General features: G+C 40.5%; 1 protein-coding gene across 4 annotated transcripts in view; it reads left to right on the top strand.

The window, feature by feature from the left end:
* The window catches only part of emc2 (ER membrane protein complex subunit 2), a 102189-nt gene that overhangs the window by 32051 nt on the left and 44502 nt on the right, over window positions 1-25636 (top strand). For 3 of the 4 annotated variants that reach the window (XM_041190471.1, XM_041190472.1, XM_041190469.1), the window contains 5 exons: window positions 948-1012; window positions 7456-7541; window positions 7876-7933; window positions 24158-24243; window positions 24391-24450. In XM_041190471.1, the coding sequence (XP_041046405.1) occupies window positions 948-1012; window positions 7456-7541; window positions 7876-7933; window positions 24158-24243; window positions 24391-24450 (355 nt within the window). The remainder of the gene's footprint in view (window positions 1-947; window positions 1013-7455; window positions 7542-7875; window positions 7934-24157; window positions 24244-24390; window positions 24451-25636) is intronic. The other variant, XM_041190473.1, reaches the window with a different exon arrangement.

Genomic DNA, 25636 nt, shown 5'->3' on the forward strand with positions numbered 1-25636 from the left:
TCATTACTCCACACCCTAACCCCTGGGGTCCAGCTGTGAGAATATCATCGTTTATATATTTTTTTAAGAACTATATCAGTCAGAAGCTGTGGAGAATGGCTATTCCCTTTTCACATTACAATACTGCTGTCTACGGAAGCTCCACAATATATACCAGCCCACACTGCCTCTGGTGGTAAATACAATAACCATAGTAAATTGAGTAATTTTTACACATCACTCTACCCAGCAATGATAGTGTATTGCTGTCACTTCTAATATGGCAATTATTCCAAAATGAATGTTGAATAAAAGGCCCACTGTCAAGATAAAATCTTATTGTGGAGCACCCTTGTTTTTCTACTCTATTTCAGTTATTGTTGTCTGCACAGTAGCAGTGTTGTTTGATCTGTGGCCTCTGTTAAATTATCTTTTCAAATTTTGGAAATATTGCAGTGTCAAGGCAGTTGCTAGAGATTAGAGCAGGGAAATGCTTCAAAGCAAAGGCAACAATTTTAGCTGCCCTGGCATGAGAAAAGAGATTAGAATGTTTCTGCATTCATTAGTTACCTGGCAAGTATTTGAGGCACACTGTTAATTCCAGACATTGATATTGTTTAAATGAATTTCTCTGTTTGCCTCTCTTTTTCTTTCTACCTTTTGCTCTCACTCTTTCTCTCCCTCCTCTTTCTCACTTTGTTTTACTCTTGTTCTTTCTCGTTTTCTCTTCTCTCATTCTCTTTTGCTGTCTCCCTTTTGCCCTCCCCCTCTTTCTTGCTCCTTCTTTCCTTTCTTTGTCTCTCTTTTGCTGCTTGAGTTTATACAGACAATAAGTGACTTTGCCAACTGTTTAAAATGTGATTTTGTTTTGGAAGTTGCAAAAAAATAGCAGCTTATTAAAAGCACGTGCCTTTTAATTGCTGTTGTAATTATTTTTTTCTCCTTGTTTAAATTTCTGCTGCATTTAGTTTGGATAATTTATGAACAAGTGATGATTGCTGCCCTCGACTGCAGTCGCGATGACTTGGCAGCGGTAAGTACCAATACCATTTAGGGACCTCAGTACAGTTGTTCCTTACTGTTTTAAGCTTTGAATTTAACATGTACACTGTATCATTAAATTCACTGAAATGCATTTTGTTTAAGAAACCAACAGTTGCTTTGATTCCCAGTACTTCCCACTACTTCATACCTCAACAAATTATGATTAATTTCCTTGGAGATATAACTCAGTACAAAATTTCCAGCATTTTCTGCTTTTATTTTCAGGTTTCTGACATCCACAGTATTTTGCTCTTCAATAAAGGAAAGAAATAGTGAACCTCAAACTGAGAAACTTAAAGATACTTGTAGCCCAAAAGAGACCTAAATGATCTAAATTTGTAGGCATCTGCCAATAGGGGACATATGAAAAATGACTTTTTTCAGCTTCTCCCTCTACCTTCCCTGATTTATTTCATTAACCATTCAGGCTGTCTCTTAGGTCACTTGCCAACTACTATACTGGCCAATGAAGTGTACCTGAGAGTATTCCTAGCCCTTATTTAGTTCCTCCTGCCCACCTTCCTGCTACCTAGGTCAGTACCTTCCCCAGTAATCTGGCAGCTCAGTAGGGTGTTAGGTTTTAGGTGCAGACCAACCTCTTGACACGTGGCTGGATTTACTGGCTTTAATTATGTGCGTTAGTTGTAAGCCTAGTGCTGAGCTTACTTGACATCCCTACTGTGCTTACTCTATACCCATATCTTCCATCACCATGACATAGGAACATAGAACTGCAGTAGTAGGTCATTCAGCCCTTTGAGTCTGCTCCACCATTCAATACAATCATGGCTGATCTGGTTGTGGTCTCTCCCCTTAACCCTTGAATCCCTTGTCCATAAAAAATCTGTTTAAGTCTGCTGTCCTTCCTTAAGACCCCCTTAAACGCTTTTGGCTACCTGTCCTAATGTATCCACCTTTGGTTTGATGTCAAATTGTGTTTGATAATGCCCCTGTGAAACACTTCAGGATGTTTTACTACATTAAAGGTGCTATATAAATGCAAGTTATTTTTATACAGCTACCCATTGATGCATTATCTTGCAGGAGATCATCTAGCATAAGTACTCTCTATTCATGATGAGGTATCCATAGTGTGTGTGCGAGAGATTATGGCTTGTCTCTTCAAATATATTGTGAACGAGTGGTTTAAGTGAAGTCCAAATGTCAATCTGATGGCTTTAGTTGTAAATTGCAGCATTGCTGACTGGGCTGGTAAAGACCAAAGAATATCAGTAGTTAATGATTATTTTACAGTACGTTTAAAAAATACTAGAGACAGAAGGGAAACTTTCACAACAAACATTAGTCGATCTGGAAATCCATAACAGGTCTGTCTCAAGAGAAAGGAACTCTTTGGAACTTTCTTCTTTCAGATGCTGACCAACCAGCTGCGTGGGCTCGTTTTTCTTTTTTGCTTAATTGTATTTTTTTTTCAAATATCAGTTGTATTGCTTCAAGTGCTTGAGATGCAATTAAATTATAGGACAGGAGGTTATTGCTAACAAGGTGAGAAGAAGTAGGTGTGAGAGGATGCTTGTGTGGGACATAAGCACAGGCACAGACCTGTTGGGCCAAATGGCCCTTATCTGTGCTGTACTTGGGGTCACGGTGTCATCAGGGCACAGGAAGAGGTCATTCAGCCCATCGAGTCTATACTGGCCCCCTGCAGAGCAACACAGTCAGTGCCATTCTATTTCCTGCAGCCTGCAAGTTTATTTCTCACCTGTGCCCATCCAGTTTCCTTTTGAAATCATTCATCTCCACGTCCTTGTAGGCACTGACTTCCTGACCGTTACCACTCACTGCATGAAAAAATTCATCCTCACATTCTCCCAGTATCTCTTGCTCAAAACCTTGAATTTGCATCCCTAGTCCTTGCACCATCAGGTAATGTTTTCCTTCCCCCTTGTGTTCAACACTCAATTTGGGCATTTTTTATCTAAACACAGTTTTTATCCAAAACGGAAAGGTGGATTAGAAGCTCGTTGCAAACAATGCTGGCTGACCAGAGCACCAAACCCCCCCTGAGTGACGAGTTTTGTAGCTGAGGGGTGTTTCTGTTTATTAAAAAGAAAGAATGCAAATAACATAGGTCCTGAGTATTAGTGCCTCCGGGCCAAGGATAAAAATCTAACAACAGCTTTGCTGTGGAGTAGTATACAAATGCTCTTCCTGTCTTTAGATTTGGACAATAAATAAGAGCGATTTTAAATTGGAAGCGAATAATGTTCGCCAAGTGGTTCAGATTTACAACATGCTTGCAGAGCATAATATTCTATCTATTATACATATTTTGAAATGGATCAGAACACTACTTTGTTGCACTGCTTCAAGTTTAACAAGAAGCACCTGGGCTTTGACTGAAAACTGAATGTCAAGACAAAGGCACAGAAGAGAAAATTCCCTTTGCCAGGGCCGCTGACTGTTTTCATACTAAGGAAGTTTGCACACCCCACTTCAAAACAGAAATCTAAACCCAAAACACCACATTCATTTCAATTTGGCTTATGGTATTGAATTAGTCTTAAGAGAAGCTTTGGGCAATTTGGAGAGGTTTATTATATAAATGCAAGTTACATTGGATATTTAAATATGTATATAAAAGCACAATTATCTAGGACAAGTTAAGGATGAAAACACTTTTTTTATATTCATTCATGGGATGTGGATGTTGCTGGCTGAGCCAGCATTTATTGCCCATTCCTAATTGCCCTTGAGAAGGTGGTGGTGAGCTGCCTTCTTGAACCGCTGCCCTTGTCCTTCTAGATGGTAGTGGTCGTGGGTTTGGAAGGTGCTACCTAAAGAGCCTCAGTGAGTTCCTGCAGTGCTGCCACTGTATGTCGGTGGTGGAGGGAGTGAATGTTCGTGGAAGAGGTGCCAATCAAGTGGGCTGCTTTGTCCTGGATGGTGTCAAGCTTCTTGAGTTTTGTTTGAGTTGCACTCATCCAGGCAAGTGGGGAGCATTCCATCACGTTCCTGACTTGTGCCTTATAGATGGTGGGCAGGCTTTGGGGAGTCAGGAGGTGAGTTACTTGCCGCAAGATTCCTAACCTCTGACCTGCTCTTGGAGCCACAGTATTTATATGGCTAGACCAGTTCAGTTTCTGGTCAATAGTAACCCCCCAGGATGTTGATAGTGGGGGATTCAGCGATGGTAATGCCATTGAATGTCACAGGGCAATGGTTCGATTCTCTCTTGTTGGAGATGATCATTGCCTGACTCTTGTGTGGCACAAATGTTACTTGTCAGCCCAGCCTGGATATTGTCCAGGTCTTGCTGCATTTGAACATGGACTGTTTCAGTATCTGAGGAGTCGTGAATGGTGCTGAACATTGTGCAATCATCAGCGAACATCCCCACTTCTGACCTTAGGAAGGTCATTGATGAAGCAACTAAAGATATTTGGGTTTAGGACACAACCCTGAGGAACCCCTGCAGTGCTGTCCTGGAACCGAGATGATTGACCTCCAACAACGATAACCATCTTCCTTTGTGCTAGGTACAACTCCAACCAGTTTTCCTCCCTGATCCTGAGCATTACCCTGGGTCTCTGGACTACTAGTCTAGTGATAATACCACCTCCCTCTGGTAATTTGACCCTTTGAAGCCCCATTTTACCCCGTTTAGTGCCTGACTGCAATTTGAACATTTCTCATATCTTTCACTCGTCCAGCTTACCTGGTAAATTGTTCCAAATTATCATAGGAACAAAAGGAGGCCATTCAGCCCCTCGAACCTGTTCTGACCTTCATGGCTGATTAGTACCTTAACTCCAGTTACCTGCCTTTGCTGTATATCACTTGATATTATTACCCAACAAAAATCTATTGATTTCAGGCTTGGAAGCTCCTGATGTCCCCCACTCTCCCCAGCATTGATAACCTCTTAGGCTAGTGATTTCCAGCCATCTAATACCTTTTGTGTAAAGATGTGCTTTCCTACTTCACTCCTAAATAATACCTTGAATTTTAAGATTATGACCTTGTTCTTGATTTGCCCATCAGAGGAACTAGTTTCTCTGCATTTACCGTACCAAATCCTCCTAACATTTTAAGCACCTTGCTCAGATAACTACTCAACATTCTATGCTCTAGGGAATACTGAAATGAGAAATTTCTCTACCCAGAGAGTGGTGAGCCTGTGGAATTCGTTACCACGGAAAGTAGTTGAGACCAAAACATTGTACACATTCAAGAAGAAGTTAGATATAGCTCTTGGGGCGAAAGGGATCAAAGGGTATAGGGAGAAAGCGGGAGCAGGCTATTGAGTTGGCTTATCAACCGTGATCATAATGAATGGCGGAGCTGGCTCGAAGGGCCGAATGGCCTACTCCTCCTAGTTTCTATGAATGCAAGTTTAATTAATCTTTTCCCATATTTAGCCCCCTAAGCCCCAGTATGATTCTGGTAATCTGTGCTGCACCTCCAAGTTCTTCATGTGGGAGCTTGTGAACGGTGTTCTGAAGATTTATAGCAATTTTGTTTGGTAGAGTCTCTCTCCACAGATGCTGCCAGACCTGCTGAGTTTTTCCAGCACTTTCTATACTTATTGTTAGGTATGGGTATATTTTTGTTAAATAAGGGTCTCAAGGACTATAGGGCTAAGGTGGATAAATGAGGCAGAAATCCAAATCATCTATGATCTAATGAAATGGCATAACAGGCTTGAGGGGCTGTAGGATCTACTCCTACTGTCTTACAGGTGACAACTGCAAAATAAAATCAGACGTTACTGCAGTAGGATCTTGCCCATTTGACATTTCTTCAGCCTATTTCTTGTAATTGTCTTCATTACTTTATAAGTTGTTAATGTTAGTTTCACCGAGTCAGATTATTAGTACTCTGTTCATTTCAACCCTGCAGGGTAGGTTGCACTAGTGCAAAAGCAAAATAATGTGAATGCTGAAAATTTGAAATAAGAACAGAAAATGCTGGAAATATTCATCAGGCCTGACAGCATCTGTGGAGAGAGAAACTGAGTTAATGTTTCAGGTCAATGAACTTTCATCAAAGCAAACTACTGGTTTGCCTGGAACTGAATTAGTGCATGTTATTTCAGTAACAATTTTGACAGCTCTGATGTAGTCGGCAGGTCAAGTATAACTGGGCAGGTTCATATTGAACCACACTGATGTTCAGAACCAATGCTTGTTCATTCATTGCACAAGAACAACGCAACCTGTCTAATGTTTCTATGTTAATGTCGTGTTGACGTGTTGCTATGAGCATGTTTGAGTCTCTCAAGAAGGTTTGCTAGAGCATGGAAATCTTGCATCCTGAATAAGGTTAATGGAAGGGGAAATGGGGCTAGTGAAATTGCTGGCTTATTTTAAACTAGAAATTCTTACAGCCAGATTTCACTCTGTTGATTTGATCTGCTACATTTTATCATAACATTTTTAGCCAGTGTTATGTGTTGTATCAGTATACTGTATAGGGACAGCATGATAAAATGATGCACCTTCATCCAGAAGTATAATAAATGTGCATTCATGCAGTATGTTTAATTGTTAGGACCTTAGTCGTCCAACTGTACCTAAAAGAAAGTTACATGGTGTGCCTTTTAAAAAAAAAATGAATGTTTTTTATTTTGTTCACAAAGCACAATTACTGTTAGATTTATTTGTGAAATAAAAGCCCTCCACAGTTTATACTTTTGCAATTCTGCTTTTCTATCGTAAAATGCTGTTGATAGATTGGTGGACAGAATAAACTGGAGTAGGAATTCAGTCCTATCAAATACATCCACACTCATGGGTAAAGATGAGCGCACAGTATATGTATGGGTTCTGTATGATACGAAGTTCTCTCGCATCAAGGGCAAGTGTGAAATAAAGTGTTTTAACTATAGCATTAAATTGTACCAAAGGCCAAAACAAAACATATCATGAAGTTGTTATTTTGAAGTTACATGGTTAGGGGCTAATTTGGTCCAAGTTTTCAAGGTATTATTGGGAACATGTAGGGTAGATAGTGAGAAACTGTTTCTGCTGCTTGGGGAATCTAGGACTAGGGGGAAATGTTTAAAAATTACAGTGAGACTTTTCAAGAATGAAATGAAGGAAAACTTCTACACACAAAGGATGGTAGAAGTTTGGAACTCTCGGATATGGCGACTAATGCTAGATCACTTGATAATTCTCAGTCTGAGGTTGGTAGGTTTTTTTGTTAACCAAAGGTATTAGGGAATAAGGCAGGTATATGGAGTTAGGTCGCAGATCAGCAATGATCTCATTCATGGAATGGCTGAATGACCTTCTGTTGCTAGGTTAATATATGCTTGGTTTACAGAGAACAGGTGGGGTCATTTGTCATTGGTCATGCAAACACTTGAAGGTCCTTGTTAGTTGACCATTAGTATATTGTGGCAGCATTGAAAGTGTGAATGAGTGGTATGCAAAACTTACTCTTTATGGGTTACTCCATCCACAGCTGTGTCTGCATGAACTCCACAAACAATTTCCAGGCAGCCACCGGGTGAAGCGATTGACTGGAATGCAATTCGAATCCCTGGAAAGGTACTTGAGAACTTGTTCATTTTGTGACTGAAGGGTAAGAGTAGGAATTATGAAAAACATATGGAAGGTATGTTTTCTAAATATTTTCACATGTCTTGGTGTAAAATATTTTTACCACCATCAAAATTGCTATTTGATGGGTCCATAATTGTTTTTAAACTCTTTGTAGCAGGTAATTGGCAAATGAAAGGAAAGGTGTTACGTATTTGTCATCTAGTGTGAGTTCATGCATTGACTCATGATCTGAGCCTGTCACTTGGTAACTAAGAAGATTTATTGTACTTAACTTGATCATGTAACAAGACAACTATCGCGTGCTTTGCTCTTCCATAAGGTATGAAGATGCCAACAAGATGTATGATGCAATTTTGCAGGAAGATGCAACAAACACAGTAAGTAAAAATGGTTTTCAATGCATTGTGGAGGAATGATTCTCAACACGTTTAACAGCCAATGTCAGCTGCTGAATAGAAGGTTAATGGAGACTAGAAAATACCTCTGATATTAACTGATTCCTATTGTATTTAAACTGATGAGATGGAGATGTCTTAGTGTGTGTTACTACAATGCTGGAATAGCTTAGACTATTCGAAGTTCAATTCAGCCTTCATTAATGTTTTTGCATTTTTGTTTGGCTGGTTAGTGTCGGAAGTGAGAGCTATTAATGAGGCTCCTACCCAAAGCCTGACCCACCCACAAGAACAGTCAACACCATTAACGGAGATGTCTATGGTGAAAGTGCCTCACCACCTGGGCTAAGGACATGGGGTTAGGAGCAAGATTCATTTATGTGAGTCATTTTGGGGTTTAATGGAAACTGGTTTACTATACAACTACTCCAAAAAAAAATAAAAATACATTGTTTCCTTCTTTATTATTAACAAATGGCACAAAGTCTATTCCTAACCACAACACCTTGGAAGTCAGGAGCCTTTACTTCTGGTCTCATGTTCACATTGTGGTCGGGCCAAAGCCACTGGAAAAATATAAAGATACTGACTGTAGCATGAATAAGGGATTGTTTCTCCCTTCCCACTTCAAGGGATTGCAATAATCCAAGGTTGCTGGTTCAAATAGTGCTTGCATGATGCTGAGCCTGTTCAGTTATCACTTTAAAATGAGTAAAATTCTGCTCACTGGGGTTAATTTGAGTAAGAGAAAGTAGGACATTCATGTTGCTTGCAAGTGAACAGTTCATTTTTTTAAGTTATCGTCTGAGCCTAGTGATTGGTGAGGGGCAAGAAGGGATTGAACTTTACATTCTCAGATTAGCTTGCTTACCTGTCGGGTTTGCGGAGTGCAGGCTGATTAAATAGATGCGAAGAGATGAAGAGATCAAACCAACTGCCAAATAAAACAGAGTACTTTAGAAGTGGCATGAAACGCATGTTATGGGCCAGGAATTATATGAAGACAGATTACCTCCTGGTATTCTTTCTGACCTGCAGTTGGGCAACATATAATAGTGTGTCAGCTACCTTGTGGATGTGCAGCAGACAAAATGTCCCCTTATTCATTCAATCTTGTCATTTTAATCTGTAAAATCACCGTCTTTTGTTTTTGTGGATTCCTTAGTATGCAGTTAGGTTCAGATTTGTTTAATAAATTATTGAGTGTTGTAAATTTTTTAGACATTAGGTACCTGCTGGTAATCATTTCCATCAGGGCCATGAAGCCGTAATAGGAGAATAACATACTGCACGATTTTAAACAGAGACGTTTTGCCTTGTTTGCTTTGGCATAGTGAGAAATTTGTAATGGTTTCTTCTGATGAGTCAGTTTGCCAGTACATGGTGTTGCCTCGGAATATTAAGTTTCCATGTTGGCAGCTGCTGCAAGGTAAACAGACAGATTTGAGGGGGGAAAGATCCGTGCTTCAGGAAACGAGGAAAATGCCACTAATAAAAGCCATTTGCAGACTGCAATCCCTTGATTATATTTTGGCAAGTCTTTTGCCAAAAAAAAAGCCCTTTTAACAAAAGGTCCAGTAGTTTACTCTGTGTCAGTAAATATGTTACTGCATCTAGTTGTGTATCTACTTTTTGGGATTCAACACATTTTAATCTCACTGGAGATCAGTTGGCCTGTTAGAAACTCCCAGTTGGTGCAAAATGTTCTTTTTTAATGAGGTTTTAGACACAACAACAGAGTCATTTTATACAGGCTGTTAATGAGACTAGTAACCTTGAGTTGGGGGTAACGCCATTTCTTTCACTGAGAACTTTGAAGCATTGAATTTTTTTAAAGTAGCAAGTCCTCAGCTTGCTTCAACTTTTAAGTTGCCTTTCTTGGCTGTACCAGTGTAATGATGTAAATAAAAAGAGAAGGTCTGTTTCTGATGATGGCAATATTTCTGCAGCTTAGGATTAGCTCAAGAAATAATATTTTGGTGCAAGTCATGGAACAAATTATAAAAACAGAAAATGTTGGAAATACTCAGCAGATCTGGAAAGTGAAACAGAGTTAACGTTTCAGGTCAGTGAGTTTTCATCAGAACTAGGAAATGTTGGAGATATAACAGGCTTTAAGCAATTGAAAAGGGGGAGGGTAAGAAAAGAACAAAAGGGAATGTCTATGATAGACTGGAAGGCAGGAGAGATTAAATGACAAGAGGGTTGATGGTGCAAGACCAAAGCAAGTAATAATGGGAACAAGGTAAAGGAGACAAACGGAAATCCATCAGAATGTGTTGTCATAAGTGCAGCTTCTTTGAGAGAAATGGCTGACTTAGAACTGACAGTTGCCAAAACTCTCCTCCATTGGGATTTTTCTCGCCTCCTGTCTGGGCCTGTTGTAGGGTAATTGATCGAGATTGTTCACTATGATTAGTCAACAACTCCATTAGTGTTGTATCATGTGATTATTGCAATGGTAGAGGTGAACTAGATGGATCTTGGATTATTGTTACCTAGTAATTCCTATCTTCCTGTACATGCAATTTGTTGTGACACAGAGTTTTAGAAGTCGGAGAGCTGATTTCCATGTCCCTCAGGCTGATATGATGTTTGTCCCCTTCTCCTTTGTCCCTTTCTCCCCGTATAGTTTCTCTGTGCACACCATGGGATCTATGTGGCCCCTTCCTTTCTATGTTAAAGGTTTTGGAAGTGGCAACAAACTGCAGAGCTCTAGTCCCTGAAGTTATAGAAATACCTCTCTGGCAGAAATAGTGTCAAAGCTGCTGGTGGTTTAATTGCTGGCATTCTCAACAACGAAAAGAAATTGTTCAACCCATATCACCACTGAAAGATTGTTCATTCCTTGCGCTTGTCTCGATCTCCATCTGCTAAGTGCACCTGATCTCTGTTGACAAGGTATCCCCTGACGGTTCAGCATCTTTTGCACACTGCTGTACTGCACAACGTTTTGAAGTCCAGTGCTCCCTCTAATTTCCATTTACTATATGCGGCTGGCCCCTTGCACTGTCCGGTTTCTTTAAGGGTGGTGCATACCTGTTCATGCATCTATTTTAAAGTGACCATTGGTTGTTTGCAGCCTGTTTGTTCCCTGCACGACACTTTCCTGATTGCTGTATGGCCACACACCCATGCAGCTCAGAGGGCGTGTGAGTCTCTCAAGGACAAACATCCTTTCAGCATCCACCCTGTCAAGCCCCCTCAGAATCTTATATCTTTTAATGAGACCACCTTTCATCCTTCTAAACTCCACTGGATATAGGCCCAACATTTCTTCATAAGATAAACCCTTCATCTCGGAATCAATCAAGCAAACCTTCTTTGTACTGCTTCTATTGCAATTATGTCCTTTCTTAAATAAGGAGGCCAAAACTGTACACGTTACTCTAGGTGTGGCCTCACCAACGCCCTATACAACTGTAGCAAAACTCCCTTAATTTTATATTCCATTCCCTTTGCAATAAACGACAACATTCCATTTGCCTTCCTAATCACTTGCTTTACCTGCATATGAACTTTCTGTGATTCATGTGCCAGGACACCCAGATCCCTTCGTGCAGGAGAGCTCTGCAATCTCTCTCTATTTAAATAACATACTGCTTTTCTATTCTTCCTGCCAAAGTGGACAAGTTCACATTTTCGCACATTATACTCCATCTGCCAGATTTTTCCCAATCACTTAATCTGTCTACATTCCTTTTCAGACTCCTTATGCCCTCTTCACAACCTACTCTCCTAATTATCTTTGTGTCATCAACAAATTTAACAACCATACATTTCGCTGCCTTCATCTAAGTCATTGATATAGATTGTAAATGGTTGAGGCTTCAGCACTGAGCCCTGTGGCCACTCCACTTGTTTCATCTTGCCAACCTGAAACTGACCCATTTAGGCTTACCCTCTGTTTACTGTTAGCTAACTAATCCTCTATCCATGCTAATATGTTACCCCCTACACCATGAGCTCTTATTTTGTGTGGTAACCTTTGATGAGGCACCTTAACACATGTTTTCTGGAAATCCAAGTGTATCACACCTACAGATTCCCTTTTATCCAAGTTGCTTGTTGCTTCCTCAAATGTCTTTGGAAAGACTGCATGGTGGTTCTTTGCTACATCAGTCTGGGATCTATTGAGTCCCTCCATGCAAGCAGTGTTCCCTTTAAGATGCTTGCATGCACGACTGCCCATCAGTCTTAAAAGGACTGGGTAGTGTCACACTGCAAACAGAAATTAGAGGGAACATTGAGTATTGTCGTGCGATATAAGAGTGTGAAGGATACTGAATTGATACCTGTACCACGAAAGAGAATCTCAATCTTCTAATCATCCAACCCTACGAGGGGAAGGTCAGTTTCTTGTCATCTACAAATATTCCAAACCGAGGTTGCCTTATGGTTGCCCCCTTGGCAACATAAAACGATTGCCAGCTACCTTGTTTTTCCTCAGAGTGCAGATAATACAGCCTGGAGGATGGCTTTGTTGGTAGAAAATGTTCAGCTCTGTTTGTTCTGTTTCTGTCTCTTGGATATCTTTGTGTTGAACAGGGCTTGTCTGGACTCAAACTATACTCGTGTGCTGTGTTGAGGATTTCATAGCATTTCAAGGGACAAGCGAGGCAGCCTGAATCTCCGTCCATTGGATACGACAATGCAGCGGCTGCTGAAGCATTCTTGAAACAGGAATCTATTGATAGTTTTTGTAATGCTGCCACATGGATTAACCCTCATATGTTTACTTAGCACTTTTGGTCATTTTAGAGAACCATGAGTGATAATGCCTTTGCTACCTAATAAAAGTTTACTGCTTCTATCCCTAGGTAATAAAAAGATCAGTCTTCAGTAGTGTGTAGAGGATGTTGAATGAGAAGAATGATCTAGGCTTGTATTGTAGAGTCATCTTTCTCTTTCAAAAAGATTCTTGCTCCATACACATGCACATTGTCTGCTTTTCCCCTGGGCCTTGCAGAAGCACTTGCATGTGTAATTCGCTTTATGCAGGGCTTTTATACAGCACAACTACATAACAGCAGTGAGCACTTCCACTTCCTTCATTTTCTGCAAGGCTGTGCTTCTGTTGTCATTTATTTCTACCCAAAGAAATCGGGGTAAAAGTAAATCTAAATTGTCTAGGTCTTCCATTTATTTTCATGTTGCAAGGAAATCTCCTATTTCATTGTTCAGGGTGTTGTTAGACAGTATGTTGTTCTGTAATAGTGTTCGTGGCCTGTAATGGGATCAGGGCAGAGGTTTAAAGTGACTGTCGAACGCCATTTTTATTAATTCGATGTATCAGAATTTTTACTGGAACTTTAGGGATTGAATTCCATGGCCATCCATTGTTTTGTGAAAACTAAATGAACAACCTTTATTAATGTGTAAACTGTACCTTAATAGATATTTAAATTTTACCCCTGACCCCAGCAAGGGGTATACAAAATGTATAAGTTTGAGGCAGATTTCTGACACGTCGCAGTACTAGGGAGGTGGTTTGAAGTTTGGCTGCATTTAGTCATCCTTTTATCCTAACTCCCCACAGGTGACAACATAGGAGATCAACCACTAGTCGAAAAAAATCCAAAAGCACCAAAGCCTTGGATGAAAATTTAGACTTTTTTTACTCCCTAAACCCATTGGTTTCTTACTGGGGTACTGGTTCCAAAGGGATTGGTTGACTGTCCTACCAGTTATTGGACAACATAATCCTGTCCTCAGTCTTCTGGGACCACCCCCAGCAGAGGTGGTAAGGCAGTGACTGATTCTCTCCTTCCTGAACTGGTTGTGCATCAGCTGTAATCATCCAACCAACATCAGGACTGACCAGATGGGCTGCAGTGGTCTTTTTTGGTCATGTACATTCTTAATGCCCTACCACCAGCCTATGAACAGTTCAGCTTTACTAGCGCAGAGCAGGACTTGAGCCTTTATTGGTCCTGCTGGGTTAGCTACTCAGCTGGTTAAACTTGCTGAACTACTGGGGGAACCTTTGAAGCCGATGAAAGTGCTTTTGAATGGTGAATGTGAAAGATCCAGATAATGTGGAAGATAATTATCAATTATTTCTGCACTAGAAACTTATTTTCAATATCTTACGTAGTAAAATATGTTTTGCAATATTGAAAAAATTAATAAAAGACACATGTTTTTCCTTGGCAAATATATTCATCTCTCATATACTGGAATGGAATGAGATGTAAAAACTGATAACATTTGTTATATTAAATGGATATTTGCAATATTTTAGAAATTAATATTTGTCTAGACTTCTTGGAATAGAAGTGCAATGGGCATATCTCCACAGAAAAGTACAGCCATTGTGTTTTCTTGCAAATAGCTAAAACGCCAACAAATGTGTGGAAAAAAAAGTTCTTAAAATTTCAAAGAGTTGAGTGTGGTTTTAACTTTGTGCTAGTGGTCGTTTGCAAACTGCAGGGATCTCTGGCTGGCTGGTAAAGAAAGGGTTGCCAGCTTCAAAATGTATATATGTAGGTGACATTACTGGGGAGACACAACTTGATGCCTCACCAAGGGCAGTGCGATTGTATTATTGTCTTGCTTCAGACTGAGCAACTTGAGTGCTGCCATCAATCTGATCTGTTGTGTTGTCAGGAGGGGCTTCAGTCAGAATGCTCGAGTGTTTCTTGGGCTCATTTTGACTTGTTTCTGCAAACCTGAAGTTGGACTTATCTTTGCTAAATAGCTATTTAACAGTGTTTTAACACAAATTATGTGCTGCTTCACATGACTGAAATGCACCCTTGTGTGAAAAAATACTCCTTTGAAAGTGCCACAAATTAACTATGTTTCAGTCAAAACAGGATGAGTTTGCAATAGATGGATAAATGCTTTCAAATGCAGTAATTATGTTCTCCTTTCAGGGGGAAGACACACTTTCCCTTCCTTGCTTAATTAAACATCTTTCATTTGCACTGTTTTGCTTTGAGCCCATGGATTTCTGAGTGCTGCCATAACTGCTCCTTATTTAACCTGCTACAAAGCCTGCTTCAGATGCCTGGCAAGGGATTGCCTTGGACTAGTTTGGATTTAAAATTTGCCATCCAGGAACTGGCTGAATTGGTGTTTCTTTAATTCATTTACAGGATGCTGGCATTACTGGCAAGCCCAGCATTTATTACCCATCTCCAGTTGCTCTTGAGAAGCTGGTGGCAAACTGCTGCCTTGAGAGCAGAGTAGATTGCTAGAACATTTCAGAGAGTACATTGTAATGGCTCTGGCATGTAGGCCAGACTGGGTAAGGATGGCAGATTTCCTTCCCTAGAAGACACTAGTGAACTAAATGGCTTTTTACAACAATCTAGTAGTTACTTGGTCATCATTACTGATACTAGCTTTACATGCCAGATTTAATAAATTCACTAAATTTAAATTTCCCAAATGTAGTAGGATTTGAACTCTTGTCCCCAGATTATTAGTTCAGTCCTCTGAAATACTTGTCTGGTAACTGAAAACAACACTGGGCTTTGAACATGGGATTTTCTAATCAGAAGTTCAACATTCGGCTGCTCCTGAACTATTGGCTAACAATTATTCATAGAGAAGGGAGGTGCATTGTCCATCATGTGTAAGAAGAAACTTTTAATATTTACTCACAGGGGATACTGATAGTTGTAGCTTTCTTTTACTCAACTTTGGTGCAGGTGGAATTCAGATCTAGCATACAGCTTAATGGGTGTTCCATTGTCAACCCCTGACTCCTAAAATCTGTTGGCTCTTGGGTTTCATTAGACTCACTCAGGTGAGGTGACAGATGGAGACTCCTCTGTTTTTCCATTGGCCTCACCACCCTACCACTACCCAACCCTGCCAGCCCCCTAACCACACCCCACTGCCAAACAAGCAGTCACTGTGAACTGAAACACAGGAAGTTAGTATGGCCCAGGGATAGTGCTAACTTTCTGAAGTGAGGCCAAACCAAGATTATTCTCTAGTCCAGATCTGTCATCAGCGGCTTTTCAACAAGCAGCCTCTACCTAAATTATACCTGGATTATGTTCCATCCCACAAAACAGTATATCAGTCGGAGGTCTGCTGACACTGCTAACAATTGCCAGGATTCCCACAACCTGTGGCTGGCATTGAGTGAAGCTCACTCATTACTGCAATCCACAGTGTGTTGTACAAGGTTGTACTCTATCCCATGGATGTAATGCTTGTCAATATGTTGTAACCAAAGGACAAATTGTAGCACAAGAAAGAACAGAAATATTCCAGTTTATTTACACCCTACTGAGGACTAGAACATACATCATTTTGCCTGCACTGTTACCATTTTTGTCATCTGACTGATTGTGATGAGAAAGAGAAAAAAATTCATTAGTGAAGTAGCACATCATGAATAAAAATTTTTCTTGCAGCTTAAGAACAGTGAATTTATGAGGAAGCATGTTGCTATGAGGCCAAGGAGCAGGCTGACTGTAATGTCTCCATAGTTTCCTTCCTAAAGTTAATTCTCAAAAGTTTCTTTAGCATGCATTTATGCTGCCAATTTTTACAAATCAATTTTGGATGTGCAGCAGTGCCAAACTGGCAATGTAGCTCTGAGTACTGGCGAGTGCACTTGGAAACCCTGGTTCCACGACTCTCGACGGGGTGAGGTGGGGGGGGATTTGCATTTATAGAATTGGGTGGAAGTCCAGCCTGAAAGTCTATGCCGTTGGGAGAAACGGTCCAGCTTTGAAAGTGAATGGAGATCAGTGGTAGGTAAAGGGATCTATTGATTCAACCATAGTTGTTAAGGATTATCGAATTCTGAAGCTGTCTGTCGCTGACATTCATGGAGAGACTTGCTGATTTTTCAGATGGGAAATACGGTTGTGGGACAGACACAAAAAGGAAGCAAGTGAAAGTAACCCGAGTATGGAGAGTATCGATTTAGAAAATAGCTCCAAATTTCACCAAAAATGTTGGGCAAGAGGATATAAGTTTAATTGCATCAAAATTACAACATAGAAACTAGTCATATTGGTGTTTATCCTCCACATGATTAATAGTTCTGATACCATATGTCTGGCCTGTTCCCATATCCCTTAATCCTCCCTTCCTACAACCACCTGTCTAACCAGTTCTCCCATGTCTCTGCTCCAGTAGTGTATTGCACAGTTCAAATTAGGACAAGGCACATAGGGGACTGGTATGGCAAAACCCTTCACATAAAGTGATCCACACATAGACTGGAATGGTGAGTGGGAACGTTGGAGATAAATATTGTCTGGAAAGTATAATAATTCTCATAATGTTATTGAAATTATTGTAAAGTAGAGTATTATGTCTGTGTGTGTGAGAGATTTAATTGGCAGCTGGTCTGAAGGCTTTGATGTAAACATGGGGGAAGTTTAGAATGTAAGGTCAAAGGGACATTTGAATTTTTTAAATGAGCCAGACTAGATTGTTTTCAAAGGAGGGGTGAAATGTGGCACTTAGCCAGGTGAAGTAAGAAACAGTGTGTTTATTTTGCCAAAGGTTACTGGTAAAACTTAGTGCTAGTGAGAGATTTTATTATCAGGAAGATAAAGTCCAAAGACATTGTGAAACAATGGGAATTTGTATCCAAAGGGGAAAATATGTACAAAGGAGCGAATGCTGTGTGTAAGTGTAGGCATTTTAAGACCTTACAAGTGTGAACAGCCTTCAGCATCTATGCCTCAAGCTGCTGCTTTCAAAGAACTGTAGTTAAGAAAACTCACTTTGAATCCAACTTGGTCAGGGTATCATGTTTCTTTGCCTGGGTCTTGTAAAATCTGTGTGTCTTACTGTTGCCTTAATGAAAGTGTAACTGGGAGTTAGATTGATTAGGGGATTAGAAGTTATCATAGTAGTAATTTGTAGGTCTATGTATGTGTTTGAAATCATTTCTCTTATTAATAAATGTTTAATCTAGATTTGTAAAACCTGTAAGACTTGGTGGTCTTATTACTACTGAATTCAAGGTATGCATCTCAAAGTGTATACAAACTACAAAACAAGTTGTGGCAGTTGTTTCAAGTTTCCCTTTGGGATTTGAATAACTCAGTACTTACCATTGGCTGTGCCATAACAATATCCTAGAGCTCTTTAAGAAACAATTGGATGTCATGGATCGAGAGCCACAAGAGGGGAGGTATAGGATCTTTATGGACAGTAGGAGCTAAAATATCCAAACGGTCTTCCTCATCTGAATTTGGAAAAGGCAAGATTTGGAAAGCTTAAAAAAAATAGAATTACTGAAAAGGAGTGAATTGAAAGCACTGCCCATCCATATATATAGATCTCTTTAAGAAAAAGTAAAGGCGACTTCAGAGTTTTGACAATAGAGGATTAATTCTGAAGGCAGATATTTTATGGCCTTCCAAAATAATTGTTAGGCAAAAATGTGTATCATGTTGAAACTATCTCACACGTACTATTGAACAATATTAGTTTTTATAAAAGGGTTTGGTTATGAGAACAAATTAACAAATACTCTGATACTTGGCGGTACTTTCTTTCTTCATTCCCACTATAATTTTCTTGTGACACATATCTGGTACATTTTAAACAAATGTCTGATACTGTTTTTGTAGCCCTTACTCGTGTACGTTTTCTTTTGCCCTCTCCCTGCAGTGTCATTACTTAGCTGCTCATTCTTGCCTGAACCCTCGAACAAATTATCACCCTGTTTCCAATAACATTAGGGACTATGGAACAACTATCTGCGATGTTGAGAAGTACTTTTGAACCTAAACAATTTGTGGTTATTGCCTAATAATAATATTGATTAATATGCATATATACAAAATTGGTGGATATGCTTGTGGTTAGTGTGCACTTGTTGCTCAGCACACTTTATTAATGCTCCATTGTTTAAAAAAAATTCTCCTGGCTCACTATGATCAGTGTGTTGGGAGAGTGGATGAGAATAAGAGTGGAATATAAGCTTGCATTTCCTGCCAATCACACTACACTTCTTAACATATTATTGTGACATTTATTCTAATCCAAATTTCTTCCAGCTAAATGGCTTCCACACAAATGTCTTCAATTTTTTAATAAAGGAAAGTAAAGAAGCTCTTTATACTCTACAAAAACTCTTGACACCAACAGAAACTCCTTAACTCGTGAGTCTGTATTTTTGTAGCCTTTGACTTATAAAATGCTTGTTTGTTTAAAAAAAAAGGAAGCTCAATATTTTCATCAAAATTTTTGACTTGTGGTGTGAAGAGCAATTAAACTCAAAGTGACCTCACTTGAAACAGTTACCTCGCCAAATAAGTATGTTTGAGCCTAAGGTGCAGTTAATTAGACTACACAGCATAAAGCAGCCTCAGCTTCAACTTAACAGCAGATTTTTTGGTTGATTTTTTTTTTAAATGCAATTTATGTTTGTTAAAGCAGCCAGGTGTTAATTTACTGTTCCTGCCACTTCTCCAGTCAGTCTGCTTAAAGTCAAGCATGAACTCTTCATTTCCTCCTTTGGGTAGAGGGTTAGCTTCTACAGTCAACAGTCATATACATCATGTTGTGTGTGATGAAACTTTAATGAATTTCAGGTTTCAAAATTCATAAAATAACATGGAACATCATAAATCAACAAGTAGCAAGCAGCAATGAAAACTGCCAATGACAAGGTACAGAAAAAAAATGAATCAGCTGTTGGCAACAGCTACAAATTTTCTGCATAAGGAGAAACCAGTCATATCCTTCCGGATAGTTTCTCGCGAATGCCATCTTGCTAATATTTTATAACATGAAGATGTGAAAAAAATTTAGAAATTTGAAATGTTTTTAACATTTTCTGTTGGAGGTGCTTGGCCCTTTGAGTTTCACATATCCTGACCCATCACTATCAAGGGAGATGGTTGCAATTTCCATTGTGTACTTGGGTGGTGGTCTTTCTCACTGGCCATTCATGCAACATGCCAGGACTTGCCGTTTGTAAGTCCTGCCCCTTTCACTAGAGTATTAGAAAACTAGGGGCAGTATTTTCTGCTTGTCGGGGCGGGGGGGTTGTCTGAGCGTGCTTGTGGGTGGGTGGGTTCCCGATCGGCACCCCCAGTCGGGGGCATGCTGCCATTTTACGCGGGCAGGCCAATTAAGGCCTGCCCAGTGTGACGTCTGCTCTGAAGCGCTGTGCGCTCCCTGTGTGCGCCAGGCGGGGATTCCCTGAGCAGGTCCGTGCACTCCTACGTGCACGTGCGAAAGAAGCCACAGGTCACCCTGAGGCTAAGTGCTGCTTCAGGGAGATCGCTTCAACTTTAAAAACTGTGCTGAACGGAGAAGAAAAAAAATTACTGACATGTCCCCTCCTGTGGCACTGTCACATGAGCTGGGACGTGTCAATTACTTGATTGTTAAAACTTAATAAACATTTTTAAAACCCTCATGAAACCTCATCCCCCTAATGGATGCGGTTTCATGTTATTTTGGAAACCCGGCGTAAGGTTGGGCTGCCAGCCCTGACAATGACTTCATTTAGGTAATTAACAGGCCTTAAAAGGCCTTTGACAGTTTGGCGGGCGCGCAGCCAAACTAAAAATCTAAATGACGCGGAGTGACATCGGGACACACGCCAACGCCACCCCACGTCATTTTGCATGTCCTGCCCCTGCACACCGACTGGGAAATTCTGCCCGAGGTTTCCTGAACCAATTTTAGAAGCAGCCTTTCTCTTTTTTTGTATAAAACATCAGATCTGCCATGATCTTATTGAATGGCAGAGCAGCCTCGAGGGGCCAAATGGCCGCTGACTCCTATTTCATACGTTTGTACACAATTCAGTCCTGGCTCTTCAAACAGATTGAGCAGCTGGCCTTCACTGTATTCACCCTAAGGTGCTCACAGAAATGGTGGGTAACCCTCTTGAGTAACTTGGTAATTTATTTAATAGCTTACGATTGTTCCAACAGGCTTGAAGGAGGCCCATTTAGTACTAATATTTAAAAAGAGCACAAAGTCAGAAGCGGGAAACTATAGCCCCATTAGTTTGAATTTGATTATGGGCAAGTTCCTTACAGGGATCATTGGAAATGCATTCTGCGGCCAGCTTGAAAGAGAGGGCTATTAGGGGATCTTGGTGTGGGAATCAGGGGAAGGACTTTCAAGTTTTCAGGCAGCACTTTTCACAGAGAGCCATTGGCCTTTGGGCTGGCTTGCACAGTGAGGGTACCTTCATAAGGGAGCTCCCAGAGTGGCAAACATCTCTACAGAAGGCAGCTAGGTCACTGAGCGCTGCCACCTGTTACTATTGGTTCCTGAATCTTGATCCTTTTTTTGGGGATAGGGTTTGTTGGGGGAGGGGGTAGTCGATGTAAGCTGCACCAAGTCAGGACTGGACAGGATGAGTAAGTCAGGTGTTTTCTTTGCTACCCTGTTCTTCTCAAGGACAATTGGAGATGGGCAATAAAAACCAGCTTTGCCAGCGGCGCCCTCACACACAGGGTGAATTTTTAGAAAGTAGTTGAGAAAATCAGAATAACTGATTAGTACTTGTGGGGCCGATGGTTGCCTATTAAAAGAAATGCGCCTTTTTTTTTAATACCTTATAATTACTGAGAATTTTTTCTCAGCCTTACAACTGGATAATGGACCATGCTTATATAAAAATTAATCAGTTTTTTGAGTCGAGCTTAGAAATGTTGCGACCAGAGATGTAGCTATCTGTATGGATGTAATTAATTTAAAGCACAAACAGGTATTCCTTTCAATGTGTTGGAACAAGTGTATATAAAGTGTGAAAGAGCCCCTTAAATAGAACATTACAAATCAGTCTTAACATAAAAATTCCATGAGCTAAATAGGAAGGGCTTTTGAACACTTTATTCCTGTTATTATGGAGCCCTTTTAGATAACTTGTGTCTGAACTTTCTAAGCTTGTCATCCTCTTATCACAATCAGATTTCAGGGTGGTTGCTGCATTTCCTGTATCTCACTTACAGGGGCAGCCATTCCCCATGTTGTAGTTTGAGTTGCCACTTACTTAGAGATGAAAACATTTGTGTAGGTTTTACATAGACAAACCAAACCAAACAGATTTTTTAAGCGCAGTTCAGAACACTTGTGGCCAAGGAAACAGCTGTTTGTGTGGACGTAACACACTTGGAACATAAACTGGGATGGAAGGGATTGTGCCTGTTTAATGGAAGGATGGTACACAAATGACGTAATTCAGGTTATATCTGTCTGAGTAAGTCTGAACTCCTGTGAGGACAAAGAAAGTGTAAGCTTGATTTGCTGAGGTCCTGAGCTCGGTGCTCACTAAGAGAAGATATAGCAGTAGCAACATATTAAGAATGCTTAATGAAACCTACAAATCTTTTTCTCATACAACAGCTTTATTACATAAGTCATTTAAATGCCACAACAGACAATCCTTGCTCCTTCTGTGATATATTTTACAATAGAGCTTGGGAGAATCCTGAGATAATTTTAAACACACAAAGGTGCCATGATGGCCATTGTTGGAGAGAAAGCAAGCATGCAGTTGACCTTATAAATGTCAGTTGTGTGGGAAAGGATTAGCAGTTTAAGTAAGCTTTATTAGTTCTTTTCTTCAAATATAACCTAAAAATGCAAAGTTACGGTACCGTAGATTCAAGTTAGTCTCAAAAGGGGAAGGAAAGCCTTCAAGTATGGGCAAGGCTGGAGTACTTTTTGCACAAAATATTTATACAGAAATATAATACTTTAAACAAGCAGAGTGTCCTGGAATGGATTGGATTTCAGACTTCCGGCCCGGGAGACATTCCAGAGGTGTGGGACCCCAGAAACTCCAGTGCTAGTTGGGGAACTTGCAGTCAATCAATGAGTTGGTCCAACAGGGAGACACAGCATCATAGAGTTTGACGCAAAAAATAAAATTGGCATTTTTACGAAAATGTTATTACTTGGAAATGTTACTGCATATAATACAGTATACATTTCCTCTTTTTTCCAACTCCAAGTTTTGCTCAGTCTAGTTAATCAAGAAGAGGATTCATTTCTCCAAACTTATGCTGCTCCATGGGTGCTGCTTCACTGTAGGGTCTCATTGGGTACTGCCTCACCCTAGGGTATAAAGCTGTGGGTGCTGCTTCACCCCAGGGTCTCATTCTTTGGGTGATGCTTCACCCTAGGGTCTAGTTCCATGGGTGCTGCTTCACTGTAGGGTCTCATTGGGTGCTGCCTCACCCTAGGGTCTAAAGCCGTGGGTGCTGCTTCACCCCAGGGTCTCATTCTTTGGATGATGCCTCACCCTAGGGTCTAAAGCCATGGGTGCTGCCTCACCCTAAGGTCTAGTTCCATGGGTGCTACATCACCCTAAGGTCTAACACCAAGCGTGTTGCTTCACTCTCGGGTCTTGTTCAGTGTGTTCTGGCAGGTTTGTGATTCCTTGACCAAATGACATTCTTGTGTGAGCCTGGGTGGTGAGTTTCCAAAGGCAATTTAACTGGAGGGTATCTGAGTCCCCATTATGTCCACACATATGCATGGTTAATGATCAACAGCTACCCCACCCCCACCCCTACCCCTCCACAGGCACCCAGTGCTGCTGCACTGCCACTCCATCTGAAATTAGCTAACACATTACTGACCAGGAGTTGAACCCCAGACTTTCTGCTCTGTTTAGCTTAATGCTGCATTGGGTAAATGCTTTCACTTATTGGATACCAGTGGGTCTGCAAAAGATAACTTTTAAACATTGTTGTAAGTTTTGTATGTGTTCATTTTGAGTTACCACACTATTTCTGACCCTGCCTTCAGTGAAAATGTGTGTTTATACATATGTGAAATAGTTTGCTATTTACCGCTGTTTTCCATGTCAAGTAAAGCATAGTAAAAGCAAATCCATCCAAGCTGCTGTCAGCAAGATTGTTCAACTGACAAGGAGATAACACAGTGGGGTGCTTTAATCCTTCATTACAATTTATCCCCAAGATACAAATCCGATGAATGACATAAACATTTGATGGGTACAGATTTGAGGATCCTGCTGTTGTGCCCTTAAGGAAAGCAGTAAAATCATTTATCAAAATGAAATGATGCATGTACTGTTAGCACCAGAAGCAAAGTGCAGTGTGATTGTACAGGCAGGTTTTCGAATTCACAAGGGGATGTTGATAAACTCCAGTCATGCAATCATTCTGCAATGGAATTTTCTGGCATTGAGATAATAATTTGCACAGTCAAATTACCTTCTTTACAAACACTTGAGGAATTATGAGACCATAATCCTCCATTAATGTCAATCCACAGGCAGCACGGAAGCGTAAGATTGCCATTCTCAAAGCCCTCGGGAAAACCACTGAAGCCATCAGGGAACTGAATGAGTATCTGGAACAGTGAGTGTTTTACAAGGGGATTGAGCTATGCCCTGTGATAAACCATTTTTAATTAAAAGGGAATTTGCATTCTAATTCAACTGCACCCCCCCCCCCCACCCTTCCCCCATGCATTTGTTTAAAAAGTACCTGTTCTCTTATCTACAGGTTTGTTGGAGACCAAGAGGCTTGGCACGAGCTAGCAGAGCTTTATATCAATGAGCATGAGTAAGTATGCTATCTATCTGAAATATGCTATGTTTCTTTTACAAGTTACTGCTCTTCATTTTGCCACAAGAGTAGGCAGCATGATCCACTGAGGTTCCAAGAGGATCACAATGGTTCTCAAAATGCCAAGGTCTCCTGGGGCAAGATTGAACATTGCTGCTGTTTGTTTCACGGAATCAGACTTTAATAGGATTTAACTGTAAGCCCCCCTCACTTGCAGGAGAAGAAAGCACTTCCATATCCTCGCTGGTGGCTGTGTTGCTAGGAGAATAGGCTGTGGCGTGAGGGTGATGGAAAAATCATTTGGTTTCTGTCACATCTATGCCATATTATTGTTAAGGGATGAGAATTAGGAGTTCAGACTGTGCAGTCTGTTGTCAGGGTGAAAAAGCAGCTGGCCCAGGAATCTCGGTCATAGCACAAAAACTGTTTATTGGATATTTATGGTTTTGTTAGCTGCATTTGTTGTGGCAGTGGAAAGAGGAAATCCCAATGTGAGGGGATTAGTTTCGAGCTTAATAAGTCTTTTAATATCACAGCATTTTCCACCCCTTTCTATAAAGCCCTTGTCACTTTTGTCACAATTTTTTTTTCTCTCCAGACTAGATTATATCACCTCGCTCCCTCCCTTCCCGTAATATTGCCAAGAAACAAATTGTGCCAACCACAAATTCCCAGTAGATGATGGTGGGTTAGCAACTAGGCTAAGTGTCGTCAGCATCTGTTTGGGAAAAAGAAAAAGCAAAAGAGAAGAAGATTGTTTCCAAATTGCAGAAGTCGGAATAGTTGGTCACAGTTTATCATATCCCCGAATGCTGGCCTTTTAACAGTTTTCTCTAATCACTGTGTATGACCTACCTTATGACAAGTGCCATGCATTTCCAAACAGCTTCTTGTAGAACATGAATGTAATTCTTTGTCAAGTTGCTCAGCAAAACAGTTGCACGAAGGAGAAGAAAATTGGAAACAAGAATATTCATGTCCTATAGTGCATCCATCAAACTCTAACCCTGCATTAATAGGATGTTTACCAGTGATGTGTGCTGAATGCTCAGCATCCCTTGTACCCTGCAATATAGTGCAGTGCATTCCAACCAATGTGCTCAGCCTCATTGCATTATTGGAAGTGAATTTTAACACTTGGTGAAGATGGAACCCCCGGACCCATTAAAATCTCTCAGACCAG

Source organism: Carcharodon carcharias, chromosome 6, assembly GCF_017639515.1.
Source record: "Carcharodon carcharias isolate sCarCar2 chromosome 6, sCarCar2.pri, whole genome shotgun sequence".
In the NCBI taxonomy this organism is placed as follows: domain Eukaryota; kingdom Metazoa; phylum Chordata; class Chondrichthyes; order Lamniformes; family Lamnidae; genus Carcharodon; species Carcharodon carcharias.